This window comes from Cydia amplana, chromosome 14 (assembly GCF_948474715.1).
Source record: "Cydia amplana chromosome 14, ilCydAmpl1.1, whole genome shotgun sequence".
In the NCBI taxonomy this organism is placed as follows: domain Eukaryota; kingdom Metazoa; phylum Arthropoda; class Insecta; order Lepidoptera; family Tortricidae; genus Cydia; species Cydia amplana.
The window spans coordinates 7856046-7875194 of record NC_086082.1 but is presented as its reverse complement, the minus strand read 5'-3'; the positions used below and the strand labels follow the sequence as shown (position 1 = coordinate 7875194).

Sequence of the window (19149 nt, the reverse complement as noted above, 5' to 3'; positions counted from 1 at the left end):
ATTCACTTTGTGTACGGATTTGAAAACCCGAAGAACTATGTGCTTCCGGCACGACGGACCCACTTCAGCCTAGAAGTTCGTAAATTGGCTAGACGAACAATACTCTGAGAGGTGGATTGGCCGTGGAAGCAACGTCCTAACCTGGCCCGCCCGGTCACCCGACTTAACGCCATTGGTTTTTTTCTATGGGGAACTCTGAAAGATAAGGAAGGAATACTCAACACCGGTGAACTCTGGAGAAGAATTATTAATAAAAATTCGAACGGCTTCCGAAGAAATAAAGAACACTTTTGTAAACCTAAATAATGAAATCCGTTCAAAATTAAATCTTTGTGCTGAAAACGGTGGTACACACTTCGAAAACCTAATTCATTAAATTAATAAAAAAGCGTAATTGTTTAACATAGTTGTTTATTTTACTTTACTCAGTATAAATCAACACATCGAGAATTTAAAATACGTACTGATAAGCATGATCGATATTTTAACAAAAGGTCATTCAAGTAATCATCCCTTTCCAGCTGTAGTATGAGTTAAAACAATAAGAGGCATGATTTCTTTCGGATATAATCATGGTTAATGGCTTTGGTTACCTCACTCAAAGGAAAAGATTTTATCGCAAAGTTTCAACAATAATAACTGCACTATACCTACTGTTGTAGTAATTAATAAAGTTTTGATACAATTTGTGGTATTTTGAGGTGCCAATCAATTGAAATAATTTCAACGTAAACATGATCCTAGACATAACTTGACACTTCTTGTCATGGAACACATGTCACTGCATTCGCCGTGCATCGTATGATATCGGAGTGATTCATGAAATGTCATGCTCGCTCTCTGTTTCTCTACTTGAGATTAATTAAACTCGCTCACTCTCTGAATAAAGGTTTGTTCACAAAGAAGCGGTAAATTAATATGATTTAATTTGTACTGAAATAGTAGTTTAATTAAAATATATAATTGGACCCATGTTGATATAACATTATTTACTCGTACTGTCGTCAAAAATACGTGATTTAAATCTTTCGGGTTATTAAATCCCGCGGTGTATAAAATGAAATGATGCATTAATAAAACTTTAGTTAATTAATAATATTATATTAAATCATTAACAACTTTGACAGCACGATCTCTTCGCAGGTAGGTGCTCTACAAGGAGTTTATATTACAACATTATTTCCAAGAAATAATCTCTCATTGTTACGAAAATGTTGGTAGGGTGGCTTTAGGTTACTTTTCGTTCATATCGTCTTGGATATGGGTGAACATGGTGTTAATACACTCAGTATCAATCAACCTGTAAAGATATTGTAGCCTGGCCTTTTCTCGAAAAGTCTTCTAGAAAAAATTACGCTCATGTCGTCTCGGATATGAGTATATTTGGTATCAGTGCATTCAGTATAATATCCTGAACACAAATATATGAGATGACAAGCGCGAAAGTGGTGAGGGTAGTTGCTATGACGCAAAGTTTTTACCATTTTTCTTTTAAACATACCATGTGGGGTACCAAATGAAAGGGCCTTGTAAGTAGATCACAAATATATAACACACTGTAACACTTTTACTACTTAATCCAACAAATTATTTGAAAACGTTCAAAAATTTCACAATGAGTTGAATTCCAACTGCTCTAAATTGACTAAGATAACTTGATCCCAAGTTTCATTGCAATTATACGTAATCGAGGGCCAGGCTCATACTAGTTCGGCTCATACTAGTTCTCATGTCGCGATGCGCTAACGCTAACAAAAACTAAGCGTTACGAATTGCTGACATTTGCTTCTTTTAGTTTCACTCTACTCAAGCATCGGATGACAGGATCGTTGAAAAGGGACAAACATATCCTTTGACGTTACGTTACTCTTCTCGTGAATTGTCAAATTTTAAAATTCGAAATTAGCTTTGGAATTTGTCCGGGTGGCTATTCGAAGTATAACTTGGTGGACGGTACTTACTAACCAAATAAGCTTGAGATCCAGTATCATAGATAGTTGTAAGACTTCAAGGGTCTATTTATATCTGACTGTGCATCCTGTATTCTAAACGTTTTGTGAATAGATATAAAAATTGACACCTATCATTTTTCACATAAACACAGACACTTTATGCATTGAATTATTAAACCTTAACGCAATGCCATAAGTCATAAGGTATATTTTCCTAATAGTGCTAATTCGAACTTTGTTATAAAAGATGTCATTTTATATCATTCGCGCGTGCATTTCACTCGTACTAGATGAAATATGTATTGGTGCGAGCGAGACGGTTGGGCGAATGATAACAAAATGATATCTTTTTGACATCTTAAACAAAGTTTGACTTGGCCTCTGTGGAAGCCTGGAAATACAGCATACTTCATTGACTTTTTATGCTGGAAATTGATTTAATAATTGCGAGAAAAATAAGTATGTTATTCTTCAATAACTTGTACACTTACTGTCAAAAAACTAGAAGTGTCCATTAATTGTGTAGAACATTATTTGCTGTTTGTTTCCAATATCATGCTGCTATTCTGCGAATATAGCAGTTCCTCAGGCAGATAAATTAAACATGATCGAAACAAACACTATTAACCACAATAGTAAACTTTTCTCTCAGTGTGGGATATTCTCGGTCATGAAAAACTTACAAAGTTATTGTTTTTTTCATTAAATCTATAATTAATATTATTGCCGGGAGAAATTCTGACCGTGTAGTCGTGTAAGCTTCATAGCCCATTCTTCAAAAAATCTCTAGTGTGAAATTACTGTTTAGGTAGTATAAAATATAAAATAAAAAAAATGTTATTTCTCAAAAACGGGAACAGATATCAAGTTGTTAATTCGCAGCCGGGTATTCAATATGATATATAATTCACCCGTGTAGAAACATTTGACTGTGCAATTAATGTAACTTTAACTTTATATTGACTCCACTATAATGTCCTGAATTTATTTTATTTCATAAAACTTTCTAGCTTTTTATAAAAGTTTGATTTTAGGGTTCCGTACCTCAAAAGGAAAATAACGGAACCCTAAAATCAGAGACGGGATCACTTTGTTGTCCGTCCGTACGTCTGTCTGTCAGGACCCTTTACCTCGGGAATGCGTAGAGCTATCGAGTTGAAATTAAAACCATATACTCATGTCTTTAGCCCCTTGAAGCTGTGAAAAAAAAACAACTTCTAAGTTAACGTAAAAAAAAGATACGTATATTTCGACGCTCTCAAAGGAATCAAAAAGGGTACTTACGTCAGGTCAACGGGAACCTAGAACTATGAAATTTGGCCAGTAATATTGTCTTATACCACAAATACAGGGAAAAATCTACAAACTAATAATTTGTAGAAATAAAAAATAGTTAAATTTGTATGAAATCCTCGGTGGCCGAGTGCGTCTCGCACTTGGCCGGTTTTTATTATTTGTTACCTATATTAATATTTTCGTCTTAATTACAAAGTCGTATAGGTATTTAACTATTTACTCTTAAAAGAAGAAAAAGCACACAAGTATTTCATTTTTGTGCTAAAACCAGCCATTCCACATTCAATTAAGATTAGCAAAAGCTATTGAAACTAAATCCTATTGATTGACGCGGGATATCGCTGTAGATCTGTATGCAGTATCAAAGGCCCGCAGGTACCTTTGTGTCCGCTGGACAATCGGGATTCAGTTAGGGGTCAGCGACACAAGGTCTCTTGCACAAAGGTACAGTGTTTAATGTCTTTAGTGGAAACTGACTGGATGCAATACCTTATCGTAATTACAATTTGGAGAACGCGAACGGTGTTACGCGCTGTACAGGAAAGTATCAAATGCCCAAAATATCAGTCAAATTTTATGTTTTAGAATAGTAAAATATAAGTCAGTATAGTACAACATTGGTGCCCCGCGCTCACACATATTTTGTTTCACGATTATATTGAATTTGTATGCAGTGCATACCAATTTGAATATTATCATCCGTCTCCTATCCTAACCTATATGAATTGAATATCGAAATATACCTCGATTACCTCGTTTTTTTGACACATGCGTTCATTATATTTTATGAAAAACTTGTCTTTGGCATCGGTGTTGCTATTTTCTATTATAATTAATAGCAAATGTATTACCGTATCTGGATTTCACCATTGCACTCGAGCCTTTAGCCACGAACACAACATGACGACCAACCGGGACAACCCTTTGCCGACTCATCCTACAAATTGGCAGTTTAGGTACCCGATGCCACCGGACGAGGTGCGGGTGTTTGTACACAGGCGCTGGGTGCCTATTCAAAATTTCGCAATCTTAACTTTATTGAATAAGTGCATCTCGCTTGTGCTAATACGCGAAGTATTGCTATTAATGTCAAATCAATTTAATAATTCTAAAGCTAAAGTAGGCCTCTTGGTCTGAAATGGACTCCTTTTTTTTTGCTATCAGCGCCGAACTGGCAAGGGAAAACGCAATGTGCGATATACGAGAAACGTGCTCTAAATTCCGCTTGGTGCAGGTAACATTACAGATTTTGGGCAACACACTACCCGATTAAATTGTTGCCTTATTCTATTCCAAAGTTAGAGACGAAAAGTTTGGTTTTTATGAATTTTATGCCGTTAGTGTTTATTGCTTAACATAGCAATATTCCACAACATATACAAAAACAAAATAACAGACCAATACTTTTGTCTGAATTTTATAAATTCAAGTAAAACGTAGGTACCTACTGAGTTATAATTATAAATTTAACGTCAAGTTCGTTTGATAGTTTTGGCTATTTCTCAAACGAGTAATAATGGCTAATTAATGATCATATAAAATAAAAATAGGTTCACACCTTTACAACGAGCAATTACACACTCTTAGAACTATTTCAGGTTCGTGCCTCGAAACCCCGTTAACGTGTAACAAATAGTGTTCCAGGCATTTTGTAACGAACAGTTCACAGCTCGCGGAGTGGAGAGGCTAATAAAACGTAATGAAAGCAACACCTCGGCCGCTCCAAGCTAGGTTAATTAAATTCTCGCATCACTACGGCTAAATCTAGTTACGCCCAGTATTTTGCACGCTAAACAATTGCCAATCAATGTTTCTGCGGTATCTAGTAGGTAAACCGTCGTGTGTGTCGTCGTTTTACTTAGCAGATGCCAAATTATTAGATGAAAGCAGCTTTTGAATACAAGTGAATTTATCAAAGCTGCCACGAATATACTGAATAGATGAATGAAAGAATCTAATGTCAAAAAGAGTGTGAGTACATTACAAACAGGCCAGCATTCGCATAATGATTCTGGTGACATTAGTTCAGTTCAATCTATTCATACTAACTTCCATAAATTTGCTAATCCCTAAATACACTTAGATACATCTACTACTTAAGCTAATTTTACTTATGTGTGATAAATTGACAAGAACAAAGTTACGTAATCAGTCACGTTAAACTACTTTATTTTCAGCTGAAGATACTTCTGATATGCCGAAATTATTAAGATAGGTACTACATACATACAAATGCGTGGAAATTAAAGTCCGAGTCAAATCTCTTGCAAAATACGACTTGTGGATACTTCATATATAGGTACCATATCGCAACCCACATAAATATTGCGAAACTTCCCATGTCGCATATGAAAAATTCTTCGGCTATGGCTATACCATAAATCAATTTCATACAAGCGCAAGGCCTAAGTAAATGTCTTTAATCGAGCAAACATGGATGCCGTAATATAAAACATAATGTCAGCACAAACTTCAATATAAAAGATGATAATGTCAGAACAAACTTTGTCCCTCGGACGGAGCAAGATTAAAGTGGACAGTGACAGTTTACACACAAGCTAAGTAGTTATACGTATAGGTCTTCAGGCTTAATACATCACCTATGTGATGACAGCGCACTACTTACTTGTTATTACTGATGCTAGCTGTACATAATTATAAAGGTGTGTTTATCAAAGTTCTTAATTAGCAAAATGGAAGTATAAGTGCGTCGTTCACTAACACCGAATATTCCGTAAGAAATTACTTAAAAGACAACTAAGCAATTTATTATTAAAACGATAAAGTCCCATTACAGTTGAAATAATCAGTGAAGATCCATAATTTAAATCCATATATCTAAGCAACTTGGCCTACATAGGCTAACTACCGGGCAATTCCGTAAATTACGAGAAGCATAAATAATGGGCAATTTGGTGAACTACTCAGTTGAGTACTGTTTGTAGGCCTATATGTAATGGCAGCTGTAGCGACTTATTTACAACTTATTAGACGGATTGCTGTGGATCGGTGACATCTAGAAGGTGAGGACAGTAGTCTACATCTTGCACTCGTTTGATTTCCATAACTGCTAGTAGATTTTAAACCTAATAATGAGATAAATGTGACTAAATTCTCAACAATTACTTATTAAATATCGGTTAAAAAATACAATAACAAGAGAAAATAGAAAACGAACTATATAAATTTGAGGGCACACTTTGAAAAATCCCTACGACGTCAAGTATAAATTTGTGTTCCATCCTTTTGCTACGCACGGCTGCGCCTGATGCTACGCCGTAGACCTGTGCCACATTGTGCCCGCGAGATTGAAACAAAACAGACGCGCGCTTTCGGTATAACAGTAACTGGTTATTTCAATATTTTTCGGCGTATAAACTTCTTACAGTAGCCAAGCTTATTGTTATGTAAATGATGGCCCCTGTCAAGTTTCTAAAATAAACTCCCGTAGATAAATATGTGGCTTTTAGAAAGTAGCTGTAGGAAAACCGCAAGCTTTTTTGGACAAGTATGCAAAGATAGAATGCGATTTTGCTTGCGTTAATAAAATACCTAAATTAAACCAATATCAATAGTTGAATAAAGAAAAGACGAGCTCCGTAGCCAAGATGACAACCGTTTATCCGCTCGGCGGGTTCTCTGCTCGTAGTCACTTTCCTCTACAAAGCGTTACAACGCTGGGATCGGCTACGAGCGTAGCGCTCCGAAAACGTTGGCAGTGAATGTGTTAAGTTTCGCTTGGCGTTTTATATAAAGGATTATCTCATGGATACAGCCTGGCCTGGGGGTGGTAATTGACTAATTGTACCTACTTAGTTTTTCCATTTACTTGACAAATCGTTGACTAACAAACCTGCCGCCTTAATATCTTATATATCACCAAGATATGACAGTCTATACTCCAAATTGCATACCTATATGGCAAATCCGTTCGGATAGCCTTCATGATGTTACTAAGTTAGCATTGGCAGTAGAAATGGCGGCGTTAATCAAATCGCGATAATCGTCACGTGCTTACGTGGAGCCAATTACCGCTGGCTCCAGGGCCCCTTAAGCAGCCCGCTCTGTGGCACCTGGAAATGGCAACATAGGTATTTAGGAATAAAATAATAAATTTTGGTGGTACATTGAAAGGATCCACTTTATTCAAAAATGTTACTACTTCGAAAAGTTTTGATTGCATGTATTTTATGGATCGCTTCTTTTGAAACTCGCCAAAATTATAACAGCGTAGGGTTAAAGGTTATTAAAACCTATCTAAGAACCATCACAGCAGTATTACGTTTACGTAGTAACGTAACCTTAACAACAACATACTAAACAATTAGCGTGTCATCCTAAACAAAACAAAAACCGACATGCAAATTATGTTAGCGTCATAGTCAGTAAAATTAAAATACGAACCATTGTAACACAGGTCTTTACCTAGCTCAGAAGTCAGGGACTTCAAAACCCACTTAGTAACTTGTTTTTTGTCAATAAAAAATATTTTTTTTTGTTGTCGGCGTATACAAAAATTTCCACATTAAATAATTACCTAAAACAATGAGTAATTTGGATCATCCATTTGTGAACAAAAACATTTATAAATACCCTTAGACTAAGCTATGCGTATTAAGTATACCTATACCGTTTTCATTGCATCGTGGGCTTATTACACCTTGATTTTAACGTTCTCTTATATTAGAAAGAGAACAAAAAGAAGAATAACTGAAACCTAAACAAAATAAATCGGTAAAATGTATTAACGCCTATTTGTAGACGGAAAACGTGATAAAAGTCAGTTAGTCTTTTAATATAAATTGATCGTCTCAAGAAATGTCTTCAGGCTCAATAAGCATATAGAACGGCTGGCCGCTTCCTGCAGCGCAAGGCCAGTGGGCGAGTGGCAAGAGGCGAGTACTAAACGCAGCGACTGGCACGAGGCACGACGGTCGAGTGCCGTCGAGAGTCGAGGGCCGGGACGTGACTATCGACTCGAGCTGCGATCTGCATGCAGTGCAATCGGGAGAAACAACCAAATTGGATTTGGATGCAATTCTTTAAATAAAAAAATGAACGGTGTAAGTTTTTATCGGATTGGCTGAATGAATCGAATCTACGATTCCAGACAAAATAGATTGAAAATATCTGCTACATATGTACTTTACGTTCAATATTTGAACTGGATTTATTATACCTAGATGTTACTCTGAAACTAGAATAATCTGAACAAATTACCTAAATTGTTTTCTTGAAATATCTTGAATAAACACTTTAATGTTTTTTTATTAAAAAGGACACTGCCCGCCTGATAATATGCAGTTACCGAGCCTATGGACGCCAGATACTCCAGGTGAAATCAAATGCGCTCTGCTGACCCTTACTAGTATTGTACATCCCTTTTTTTGAAGAACTCCTAACTGTATAATAGTCCCTAAAGAAAACCTCGAAAATGGTGATCGAGATATAGAATCACACAAAATAAAAATAATACACAGTCTCCCTTTTTAAAAGTTACAAGTCAATATGGCAGCCATCCATCCATATTAGATACAAAAGAAACCCAGCATGGGTTAATCAACTACAAACAATTTTGTATCCCTCATTTATCAAGTTAAGAATTTACTGCGATCATTAAATATCATAACTCTTCAAAAACATTACGAGTATGTGGAGTTAAAGTAGTTAGCAGTTTCGAGTGAGCCCCTTGTTAAAGCCGGGAAATGCAATTATGTGCCCGGCGTGAATTTTGCTCGAATTTTAGGCAGAAACATATCTGCTTAACTAGGATTAAATGGATGATCTTTTTTGGTGGTTGTGGCAAAGTTTAGAAACCAACATTACGATTTTTACGGGACTTATTCGCGTATAATCTAAAGTCTTGTCAATTCGACTTACTGTCATCGATTTATATGTATAACTTAATTCTGTTTTTTTTTTAATCTTCCTAATGAAAACATCGAAGATATGTGCGTTGTGCAGCACCTTATCAAGTAGAACTAAACGGAGTAGGTAACTAGCGGTACATCCACGTCTGAAAATATCGATACGGAAAAACGACCTTATTGTCCATATATAAAGTAGTGTATATATTTTTGGCCCGTTGTCCGTATCGATATTATCAGACGTGACTGTACAACGTCACAAGCACGCCGAGCATGCGAGAACAACAACGCACGTCGCCAATTCGTGTCCGTTTAACGAAGTAATAAATCGAACAGATTGCGCCGTAATTGGACGACTCTTGTCGCGCCGCTGCCGCGCGACAACGCCGACAATTCCGACAACCCCGACAACTCGACCGACAGCAAGCGCCATTGAATATTAATCGTCCTCGAGTCGAGCGTTTTTGTCTGCAATCGTACCTGCACGATTTATGCATACCACCGTTTTTAGTCTAACGACGTCTTTCTTAACGTTGTCGGTTGTTATTGGGACGATTTATGGGTCTATATGTCTTTGAACATGATTTAGAATCTTCGACTTGGTTGAATTATTACATATTTAAGGAAAATTAACATTATCAAAGTAATGTAAGATAAATAGTTTTTTCTGCTACAAAATAAGACTGTTAGGTACTTACCTGCATAAAAGACATTGCTAAAGTTAACCGCCTTGATAACTAATATACCTAGTTCAAGAAAAATACGCACAATACTAATTCCTACAATCTCATGAAGAGAACATCAATTATAAAACCACAGATAACTGTGGTAAGTACCTAACAGTCTTACCATAAGGTAAACACTAGTAAGTAGGTAAGTAAGTATTAAAATAATATGTCTATAAATGATCTTAGTGTAGGAGAAAAAAACACAGTTACAAAGTTAATTAAATACATCAAAGGCGAACTTATCCCTGTATGGGATCTCTTCCAGTTAACTTTTGAGGAATTTAGTAAAAAATAAGTAACAATAAATGACAAACAGAAACAAAAATGTACAACATCTAAAAGTAACGAAATGCATGTTTTGAATATGCATTATTACAAATATAGGCACATAAATATAATAAAAAATAAGTAATTAGTATAAATGACTGTCCTGAATAAAGTATCGTAGTTGTTGTAGTTGAGAATATTTCGCAACAGAAACGGATCGGCCATGCACCCTCGATCACATCAAATATCGTGCCTTCTAATAAATCCGTCCCATTGCTTCAATTAGAAATACAACCGAGTACCGATCTATGTAAATTGAACAATGAAACCCTTTTAAATCCATTAAATAGTCGCCGGGGACACTCGTCAAAGGGACAGGGAGCCGCTGCCGTACACGACGTCGTGTGCGGAACTCAATCATTAGTGTGCTCACTCAATGTGAAAGCGATTTCAGCCCCGGAGTCCCCGCCCCTTTGAAACTGGCGCAATATTGTCGAAAGCAGGAAAACTCTTTACGAGAAAAAAAATATTGCCCAAGTCGCGGTGAAGAAATGAGACCGGAATGTTGGGAGCCAGTCGAGCGAGCAAGTCTGCCGAGACATGTGGCTTCGTAGCTATCGGCAGGCGCGGCAGGATGCGGCCCGGCGCGACACGACACGCTGCGCGAACCAATGCCTCGCTTCCATCGCCCGAGGACGCAAACTCGGGCGCCTGAAACAACTTCGTTACAACTCTGCACTGTTTTGTTCTGCCCTGCAATATTAGTTTTCCTCAAAAAGCTATTTTTCAACTCACCGTCGAAAGGCTTGTAAAGTTTTCTAATTTAGTTAAATCGTACTCAACGGCTCGGGAAGCTGACGCGGTTGCTAGACTGAAGACAGATTGTTTTTGTAAAATATTGCTTGGTAATTTGCCTTCGATTGCTGAGATAACATGATTTCAAAAGACTGCCCAGAGTGCCTTAAGCCTGAGAGAGCAGCGACTAGATTATCCCCATTGTTAAATGGAGCGTTGAATAAGAATACCTATTTAAAGACCTGCAAAGGGCTGCTCTTTAGATCTGAAATAAGTTAATAAATGAATTCAATTGATAATAAAAATCAGGCCGAAGTATAAATGTAGTAAGGTAGGTGCATACATTTCAAATAAAACTAAAGTTAGTAGAACTAGCTATAACTAAAGGTCATGACGAAATCCAGTTGCAGGCTTTAAATTATTTAGGGGGAGTGACTGTTATCTCTCTCTCTCTCTCTCTCTCTCTTCATAATATTCGTATATCCCGCGTGTTAGGAGGCTATTAGTACCCAAGAGCAAGATCATAGGAGGTTTATAATGGTCGGATAAGGCGATATAGCGAAGATGAACGTCGTAATGAAAATCCTTTGTTTTCAACTTTTCTTTACGGCTGCGTGAGATATTTTGTATTCTGTACATTGCCTCTGAAAGAAATTTAGCTTTTTTGTACCTACGTATATTGTTCACCTACTAAGATTACAAGAAGGCTCGCTTTTTAACCAATCGTTTTGACACGTGTCGTAAAAATTAACAATAGATTACTTTAATCAACTTTGATACCTTTGGTACTTACTTTTTTATGCTATTTATTTAGTCGTATGGCATGTTTTACAAAATAGGCAATAACAGACATACAATTTTATGGGCTTTCGAGCAACGATCAATAATCCCTATTCACATTTAATGTCCTTTCTTAAAATTTTGTTTATAAAATAGAATAAAATATTTAACAAACTTGACAACATTTTTAGTTTCGTTTTGAAATTGTAGAAAGCTTAACCTAAGATGACAGGGTTTTCTTTATTTTTCGAAATCCACTCCCTATTACATCGATAGAAGCCCATTCGTATCGTATGGTGCCGCGGGTACAGCTAATTATTTTTTCCTTCAATAAAGAATATTTTCCTAAGCAGTTTCTCTTTGTTGCAGGTGTTACTGTTCCCGGAGGAGGGTTGGGCGCGCAGCGCGTCCTCGTCGTACTGGACACTGCAGCCCTGCTGGTGGCGTAAGAGCCGGTGCAAGGTCGTCGAGGTAGCCGGCACGAGGAGGTAATGTGGAGTCCAGACGAGACAATTTTTAATTTTTCGCCAATCTGATGAAATTGTCCAATCGAATCAGGCCGTGCACGCAAACGCCAATTTGATTCCCCGATCAAATCAGCAGGTGCGGACACAAAAATGATAATTTTCGAAGTTAGCAAGTATCTATGGAATACAAATTGGTGATTAAATTGTGTACGTGTAGACGCTAGATGAGATTGGCGCCAATTATTTTCCTGATCAAATCGGTCGATTTGCCCAGCTCGTCTGGATACGGCTTAAGTCAATTTTAAAAGAAGAAAGAAATAAATAGATACTAAATACATTCATTAGCCTCTAAAATTACAAATACATAGAAAAAGAAACAGACGGATGCTAGGAAGGATTCCACAGTATAATACCAGAGAAAGCCGTGATGCTAGTTTTCAGCAACGACCTGTACCCTGTTTATCAAAAGCTTGTAACTTGTAATACACTTGGAAGTCCCTTTCTAACATAAGCTTTCAAAAAGGGACTTCCACTGGTATTACAAGTTACAAGCTTTTGATAAACAGGGCACTGAACTGACAGAATGCCCGTTGAGGCCTTTCTTGCTGGTGCCTGAGAGCTTGCCGCGATACATGCATGTAACAACTAGCGCAAGGCCGTGGAGATCACCCGCACGGGAAGGTAACTACCTAGATATATTAATTAGCCCAGGTCTTGTGGAGAACGTGCACGGTTCCTTGTGATACTGTGTCGTATAATTCAGTTAGATCATTTGATGAATCACAGGATACCTACTCCGTCCTTTTCACTTTGTAGCCTAGTCGATTTTGATTCAATTAACCCACAATTTCTTCTTACAACTTGGCAGGTGCTATTTTTGCGTTCGTCTCACGACACTGCAATCGCTTGGTATAGGACTTGGATAAAACTGTCGAAGTGAAAAATGTCTTCACATTTTGATTTGAAATGCCCGGGTCGCCATTGTCACGGGGAGGAACGCCATACGTAATATGGAAATCATAGTAGTAGCACCGACCTACTGTATGTAGGTAGGTAACTTAGACTGTGACAATTTTAATTTAATTTCCATAACTTCCCCTGGACAGAAAACATGTACAAAAAGCCCCGTATATTTTATTAATGTCATTTCCCTGAAAACGCAGCATTAAAATGCAGTAATATATCTTGTTTAAAAGGAAACCGTTTATCAAGGTGCAACATTAACCGTATTTTTGCAATTAACGGCCTCAGGTGGGTTAAGCCGCCATGTTTGACAAACGGGCGGAAGCGTGGGCGCCACTATCGCGCGTTCGCAGCGCCCACGTTGAAGAGAGGTGTGGACTTGCCGTAAATATATAAAGATGACCCGTTGCTACCGAACAGGTGTAGGTACATTATGCAACAGGAGAAGCATTGTGATTTTTAGGGTTCCGTAGCCAAATGGCAAAAAACGGAACCCTTGTAGATTCGTCATGTCTGTCTGTCTGGATGTCTGTCTGTCTGTCCGTATGTCACAGTCACAGCCACTTTTTTCCGAAACTATAAGAACTATACTGTTGAAACTTGGTAAGTAGATGTATTCTGTGAACCGCAATAAGATTTTCACACAAAAATAGAAAAAAAAAACAATAAATTTTCGGGGTTCCCCATACTTAGAACTGAAACTCAAAATTTGCTTTTTCATCAAACCCATACGTGTGGGGCACTATCTATGGATAGGTCTTCAAAAATGATATTGAGGTTTCTAATATCATTTTTTTCTAAACTGAATAGTTTGCGCGAGAGACACTTCCAAAGTGGTAAAATGTGTCCCCCCCCCCCCTGTAACTTCTAAAACAAGGGAATGATAAAACTAAAATACATATGATGTACCTACATTACCATGTAAACTTCCACTGAAAATTGGTTTGAACGAGATCTAGTAAGTAGTTTTTTTTAATACGTCATAAATCCCCTAAATACGGAACCCTTCATGGGCGAGTCCGACTCGCACTTGGCCGCTTTTATTTAAAAGACAATATTGTTTTCTACGATATTAATAGGTAAGTATGTCTTTAGGGAGGTAACCCTATCGTTCTAATATTAAGGCGAATTAAATGCATTGAGATTAACATCAAATTATTAGTGATTTGATGATAGTACCTAATCTACAGTGATCGTTAATTTTCCAGCAATTTTGGTGCAGCATCTGTATGCCCTACTCTAGGTGGAATAGATAGTTTGGGGTAATAACAGTAATATTAACCTTAACCAATCCTCTCCCTAGAAAAAAATTGAAGAAAATCCTTTATTTCTACTATGCTGCACCAAAATTGCTGGAAAATTAACGATCACTGCTAATCTATCAACAAATCATTTTTTTTAATCAGAATACACCTCATACTTTTCAATCCTACTTGTATATCAACACGTCAATAGAATATCCATACGCATGCACAACTACTTACATAGTGAGAACTAGGAGCACATATTTATAGCCATACGGGGTAATCAGGTAATTCCGAATCTACTGAATGTTGGGTAGTTTCGAAAATCGACAATAATTTCATCGTTGCAAATTTAAAGAAATTACACTTTTCTGGTTGAAGAAATGTCTCTTTTGATGATTATAAATTGATAACAAGAAATGACTATCTGAACAGACCTCCGTCCGTATCTTTACTGGGCTACCTAACAACCATATATGTGTAACTGGAGATCACGCTTTTTTAAGTGTAAAATAATAATAAAGTGACATAAATACTTAGGTACATACTTACTACTTACTACTTAGGTACTTATGTGCTTACCTACTGATACTAATTCATTTAATAATTTTACGGTTTAGACTCACTTGTTTTAAGTCACTCGCGCGACATGTTTCGGAGAGCCTAATAGGTCTCCTTTCTCAAGCACTATACAGTACCGTAAAATTATTCAATGTTAGTATGTCTCACAACAGTTTAAATTCGATCATACTCATTCACCTGAAATAATGTGCTCACTAAGCGATGGAAATACCAATTCAGGGCTTAGTTTTATGCCAGCCAAATTTATTACAGTTCATACAACGTATTATTCAGATTAGGTTATCTTTATCCCTACCCTTAAAAATTGCAATTTTCAAATTAATTTGTATAAGCTCAGCACCCACATTTTTTAACAAACCTTTCATCGAGGGACGCGTTGGTCCAATCATCGTAAACCCGATATATTATACCTTGTCCTTGTACACCCTTTGATTTTCTTGTTATTAACCAAGAAATTCGCCGCTAAGTTTTCCCAGAGCATTTCAGTCTCGCGTAACCTAAAGATTAATGAGACAAACAACTAGGTCATTATTTTTAATTTGCCACAAGGTTTCCTCGGCAGTAATAAACAGATAAACCCTTAAAAATTTACTTAGCAACAAACAAGGTGTCATGAAACTATTGTAATATTGCGATTAAACCTGTCCTCGAGCTGTAATAGAGGCGTTAAAAGAATTTTCAGAACAGCCAGCCACTAGGTACACGGGGACTAAACTGGCCCGTTAGCGTTAACGATTATTGCTGCCCGCCCTCCTATTTTAGCTAAATGACTCGTATTTCATGATAGAGCGGGAGTTTTCCAAAAGCGACATTTATTTCTAGAACAAAAGCCAACACGACCAAACTCAGTAATTGATATTGTTTTAAACTGAAACAAAACACGACTTAATTCCCCGAAATTCCGGCACATTCTCGGCCATAACACTCAAGAAAGTAGTTCCAAAAGGGCGCATAAAGGTTTTTAATTTGTTCTGGCGAAGTTCGGGGAGGTGTTCCGGCAGGAGTATAACAGTGGCCCGCCATTACATAGGCCGTTAGGGCAGGCTACGTGGCGCCCTACTAACTGGGATACGTGCCGCGGGTACCGATGCTGTATAGACAAGAGAAATTTATCCGAGACAAAAACTGACGGGACCTTGGTTATTTTTGGGGTGAACAGTTGTAAGGAAAATGGTTTTTGTCCGTAACAAATGGAGCAAAGAAACATATACATGTTCGGATTATTATATAAGAAGTTTTTTTTTATTTCTACACTACTAAATTTATTAATTTTAACACACCAATAGGGATATTGTTTAGAAAATTACAAGCAAACTATTTATGATACCAATTTTGCTATATGTACTCAATGATATTATATAACCATAGATAGGTTATACTCATACTTGAGGAGCACAAAAAATACTTCCATATTTATTTCTGTGCCTACGAAGAAATCTGTTATTTTTGATTAGTTTTCTCATTACATCCATCTTTGTCACACTCGTTGTTAAACATAAGGTCGTCTCTTTCTCTTTCGGTGTGCGGGAGCTCGTTAGCACGTGTACATTTCTCGCTTGTCCAGCCGCGTCTAAAGGAAACTTGTCCAATTTGTCACAAGTTAAGCGCTTCAATTTTGGAACGCCTATAACCTATCTTGAGTTATAAATCATTGTATGTACTTACGTCTATTTACGTTCATGTTATTTATCATAAAAAAGTAAGAACTTATTATGTTTATTGATTGTTTATAACTACTTAAATTTTATTATAAAGACTAGACCCGATTAAATAAACTACTTAAGTGATATTTCTTGTGCATCCCAGCAGCTGTCGCGTCGCAGTGAACTAATACAAAGAATAATCTGGTACGTTGCCACCCACAAAATTGTGTTGGCGCAGGAAAATACAATATTTTTATTATATTTAAAATATGTTAAAATATTAAATATTAAATTCACATCTAAAGGTAAAGGATTGGAAGACTATTTTTAAATGACATATTGTGCAGGCCGAGCAGACTACTTAGCAATAGTAGGTATCCCTAGCCCTACCCTACTTACGCGCCTTACCTTAAGTTATTGACCTCTTCAATGTAGTTGTTTTTCACAATTTTTAAACGCTTACACCCAGTTTAGTATTTAAGACATTCATCATACATTGCTATCACACGTAAATCTCTGTAGAAAATAAACGTCGACTCGAAACAGCCTGCAAGGCACTGCGGAGCCAAACGTCCTATCTTAATAGTTGCCACCATGTTATGTGCCTTTTTGATTTAGGAACATTACATGCCCTGTATTCGCAAAACCTACAGAACGCAAGCAAGCGTTCGCCTCAGATGGACCAGAATAAGTGTTTCCTTCGAATATAAGGAGTTGCAATGGACCTCGGGGTCACATTGGTCTTGAAGTGAATGCTCGCTTGCGTTCTTGGAGCACAAGGCCTGGTGAGATAAATCAGCGCGTGTCGCCGTGGCCGCAGGTAACCGCTTCCGCACTAATTCTCGCTCCGAGACAAACGGCCGAGGCAACACCCCACTTTAAAGGCTTAAGTCTCTCCCAAATTTATTAAGAATGATGACCTTTAAGGGCTTTAAGATTATATGCTCTTTTCATCCGAAAACAAAGTGAATATATTAAAATTTAATTACCAGTACATACATATCTTTAAATCCGGAGTTCCCTACAAAAGCAAACGAAATCTCCAATTAGGGACCAAGGCCATCGATCACGCTTGGCCGAGCCGTAAGGGCTTGCCCTCCGGTTGTCGTACACTTCTGTACATTATATAAGAAGATATCAGTATCGCAGCATCATATAGGTTTCGTGGCGGTATGCTGAAATGCGTAGCGTGTTTATATGTTTCCAGCTTTATAGAGAAAATTATTGATTGTGATTCCGCAGTAAATCGCGACTTGTGCGATGTGAAAATAAACCCTAAGCCTATAAGGGCTTATCAACTTGTCAGAAAATATCTGGATCTTAGCCTTATTAACTTAGCTTTCTCTTGTAAGAACAAGTCTGCTAAGTGTTGTTATTAATTTTGTATTTAGTCATCCCGAAACAGCTAAGTAATGCTAACTGCATTGGTTTATGAACTTTGTATAAATTATAGAAGCTATAACAACTACATTCCAAACCGTTTATGCCAAGTAAACGTTACAAAAAAACTTACGTTCAACCAACACCGATCTTCCATCCAAGTTTTCTCGTAAAGAACACATTTCATCTCATTTCTCCTGTTTGTTTGCAGGCACAGCACACACGCGCGGATGGTGGTGAGCGGCGGGAACGCCGTGCACGTCGTCGGCACCTTCAAACACATCGGCACCGACGCCGACTTCAAGGTAAATATCGCCAGTTCATTACTGCCTAATCGTAGCTGATGAGATGTCATTAGGAACGTTACATGTTTATTACCTATTGACTATGTTTGTTTACCTACTGTCTGAGCTACGATTTAGTAGCCATGGAAACTGGCGATTTGGTTTAAAATTTGATTATGATCGGTTGATTGGGTCCATTTATTCAAAGGCAAACGACGATATAAAGTCAGTCAAAGTGTAAAACGACAGAATCATCCAATATGATTCTTAAACTTAACTACTGTACCTAATTATACCTCTTAGTAAAAGGTTTATTTAGCTAATCCTGATAATCTTCTTTAGCTGATCTTTATAATGGAATAATATCACGCGTTAAAATTATCTCAAAATAATTTCGAAATTTGACTCGAATTGAGACTATTTTAATCAGACTAACGTGTTGATTTTGTCAACAGTTATACTTAACGACGAACGTGACGCAAGCGGACTTCAACATGGGCTACACCATGACGGGGACGCTGGAGCGCGGCTGCCGCTCCACCAACACCTTCCAGATGACGCACTTCGCCGTGCTGCGGCGGTGCGACCACGACGCACATCATCTCAAGAACTCATAAACGACAACACAACATTTACCTTAGTGATCTAATTCTCTTTGATTTACCTACTAGGAAAATTAAACAGTTACATCGCGTATAAAGACAGTCAAAATTTGATAAATACCAACAGCAATTGTAACTCCCCACAAGTCAGGCAACTTCTTTTTATCGTGTCTTTGTCGTCGAACCTAAATTTACATTTAATTTTCCAAAAGGCTACAAAATATTCGTCTGCCGGCCTCATGTGATGATATTGATTTTATCTTAGTATTTTTGACATGTATGAAAGTTTACAGAACTGT

At 37.3% G+C, this 19149-nt stretch overlaps 1 protein-coding gene across 1 annotated transcript in view; it reads left to right on the top strand.

Moving 5' to 3' along the window:
* Positions 1 to 18879, top strand: part of LOC134654043 (uncharacterized) — a 62249-nt gene extending 43370 nt beyond the window's left edge. The window contains exons 3-5 of the mRNA XM_063509438.1: positions 12055 to 12173; positions 18176 to 18269; positions 18704 to 18879. Of these exons, the coding sequence (XP_063365508.1) occupies positions 12055 to 12173; positions 18176 to 18269; positions 18704 to 18865 (375 nt within the window). The 3' untranslated portion in view covers positions 18866 to 18879. The remainder of the gene's footprint in view (positions 1 to 12054; positions 12174 to 18175; positions 18270 to 18703) is intronic.
* The last annotated feature ends 270 nt before the right edge of the window (positions 18880 to 19149 follow it).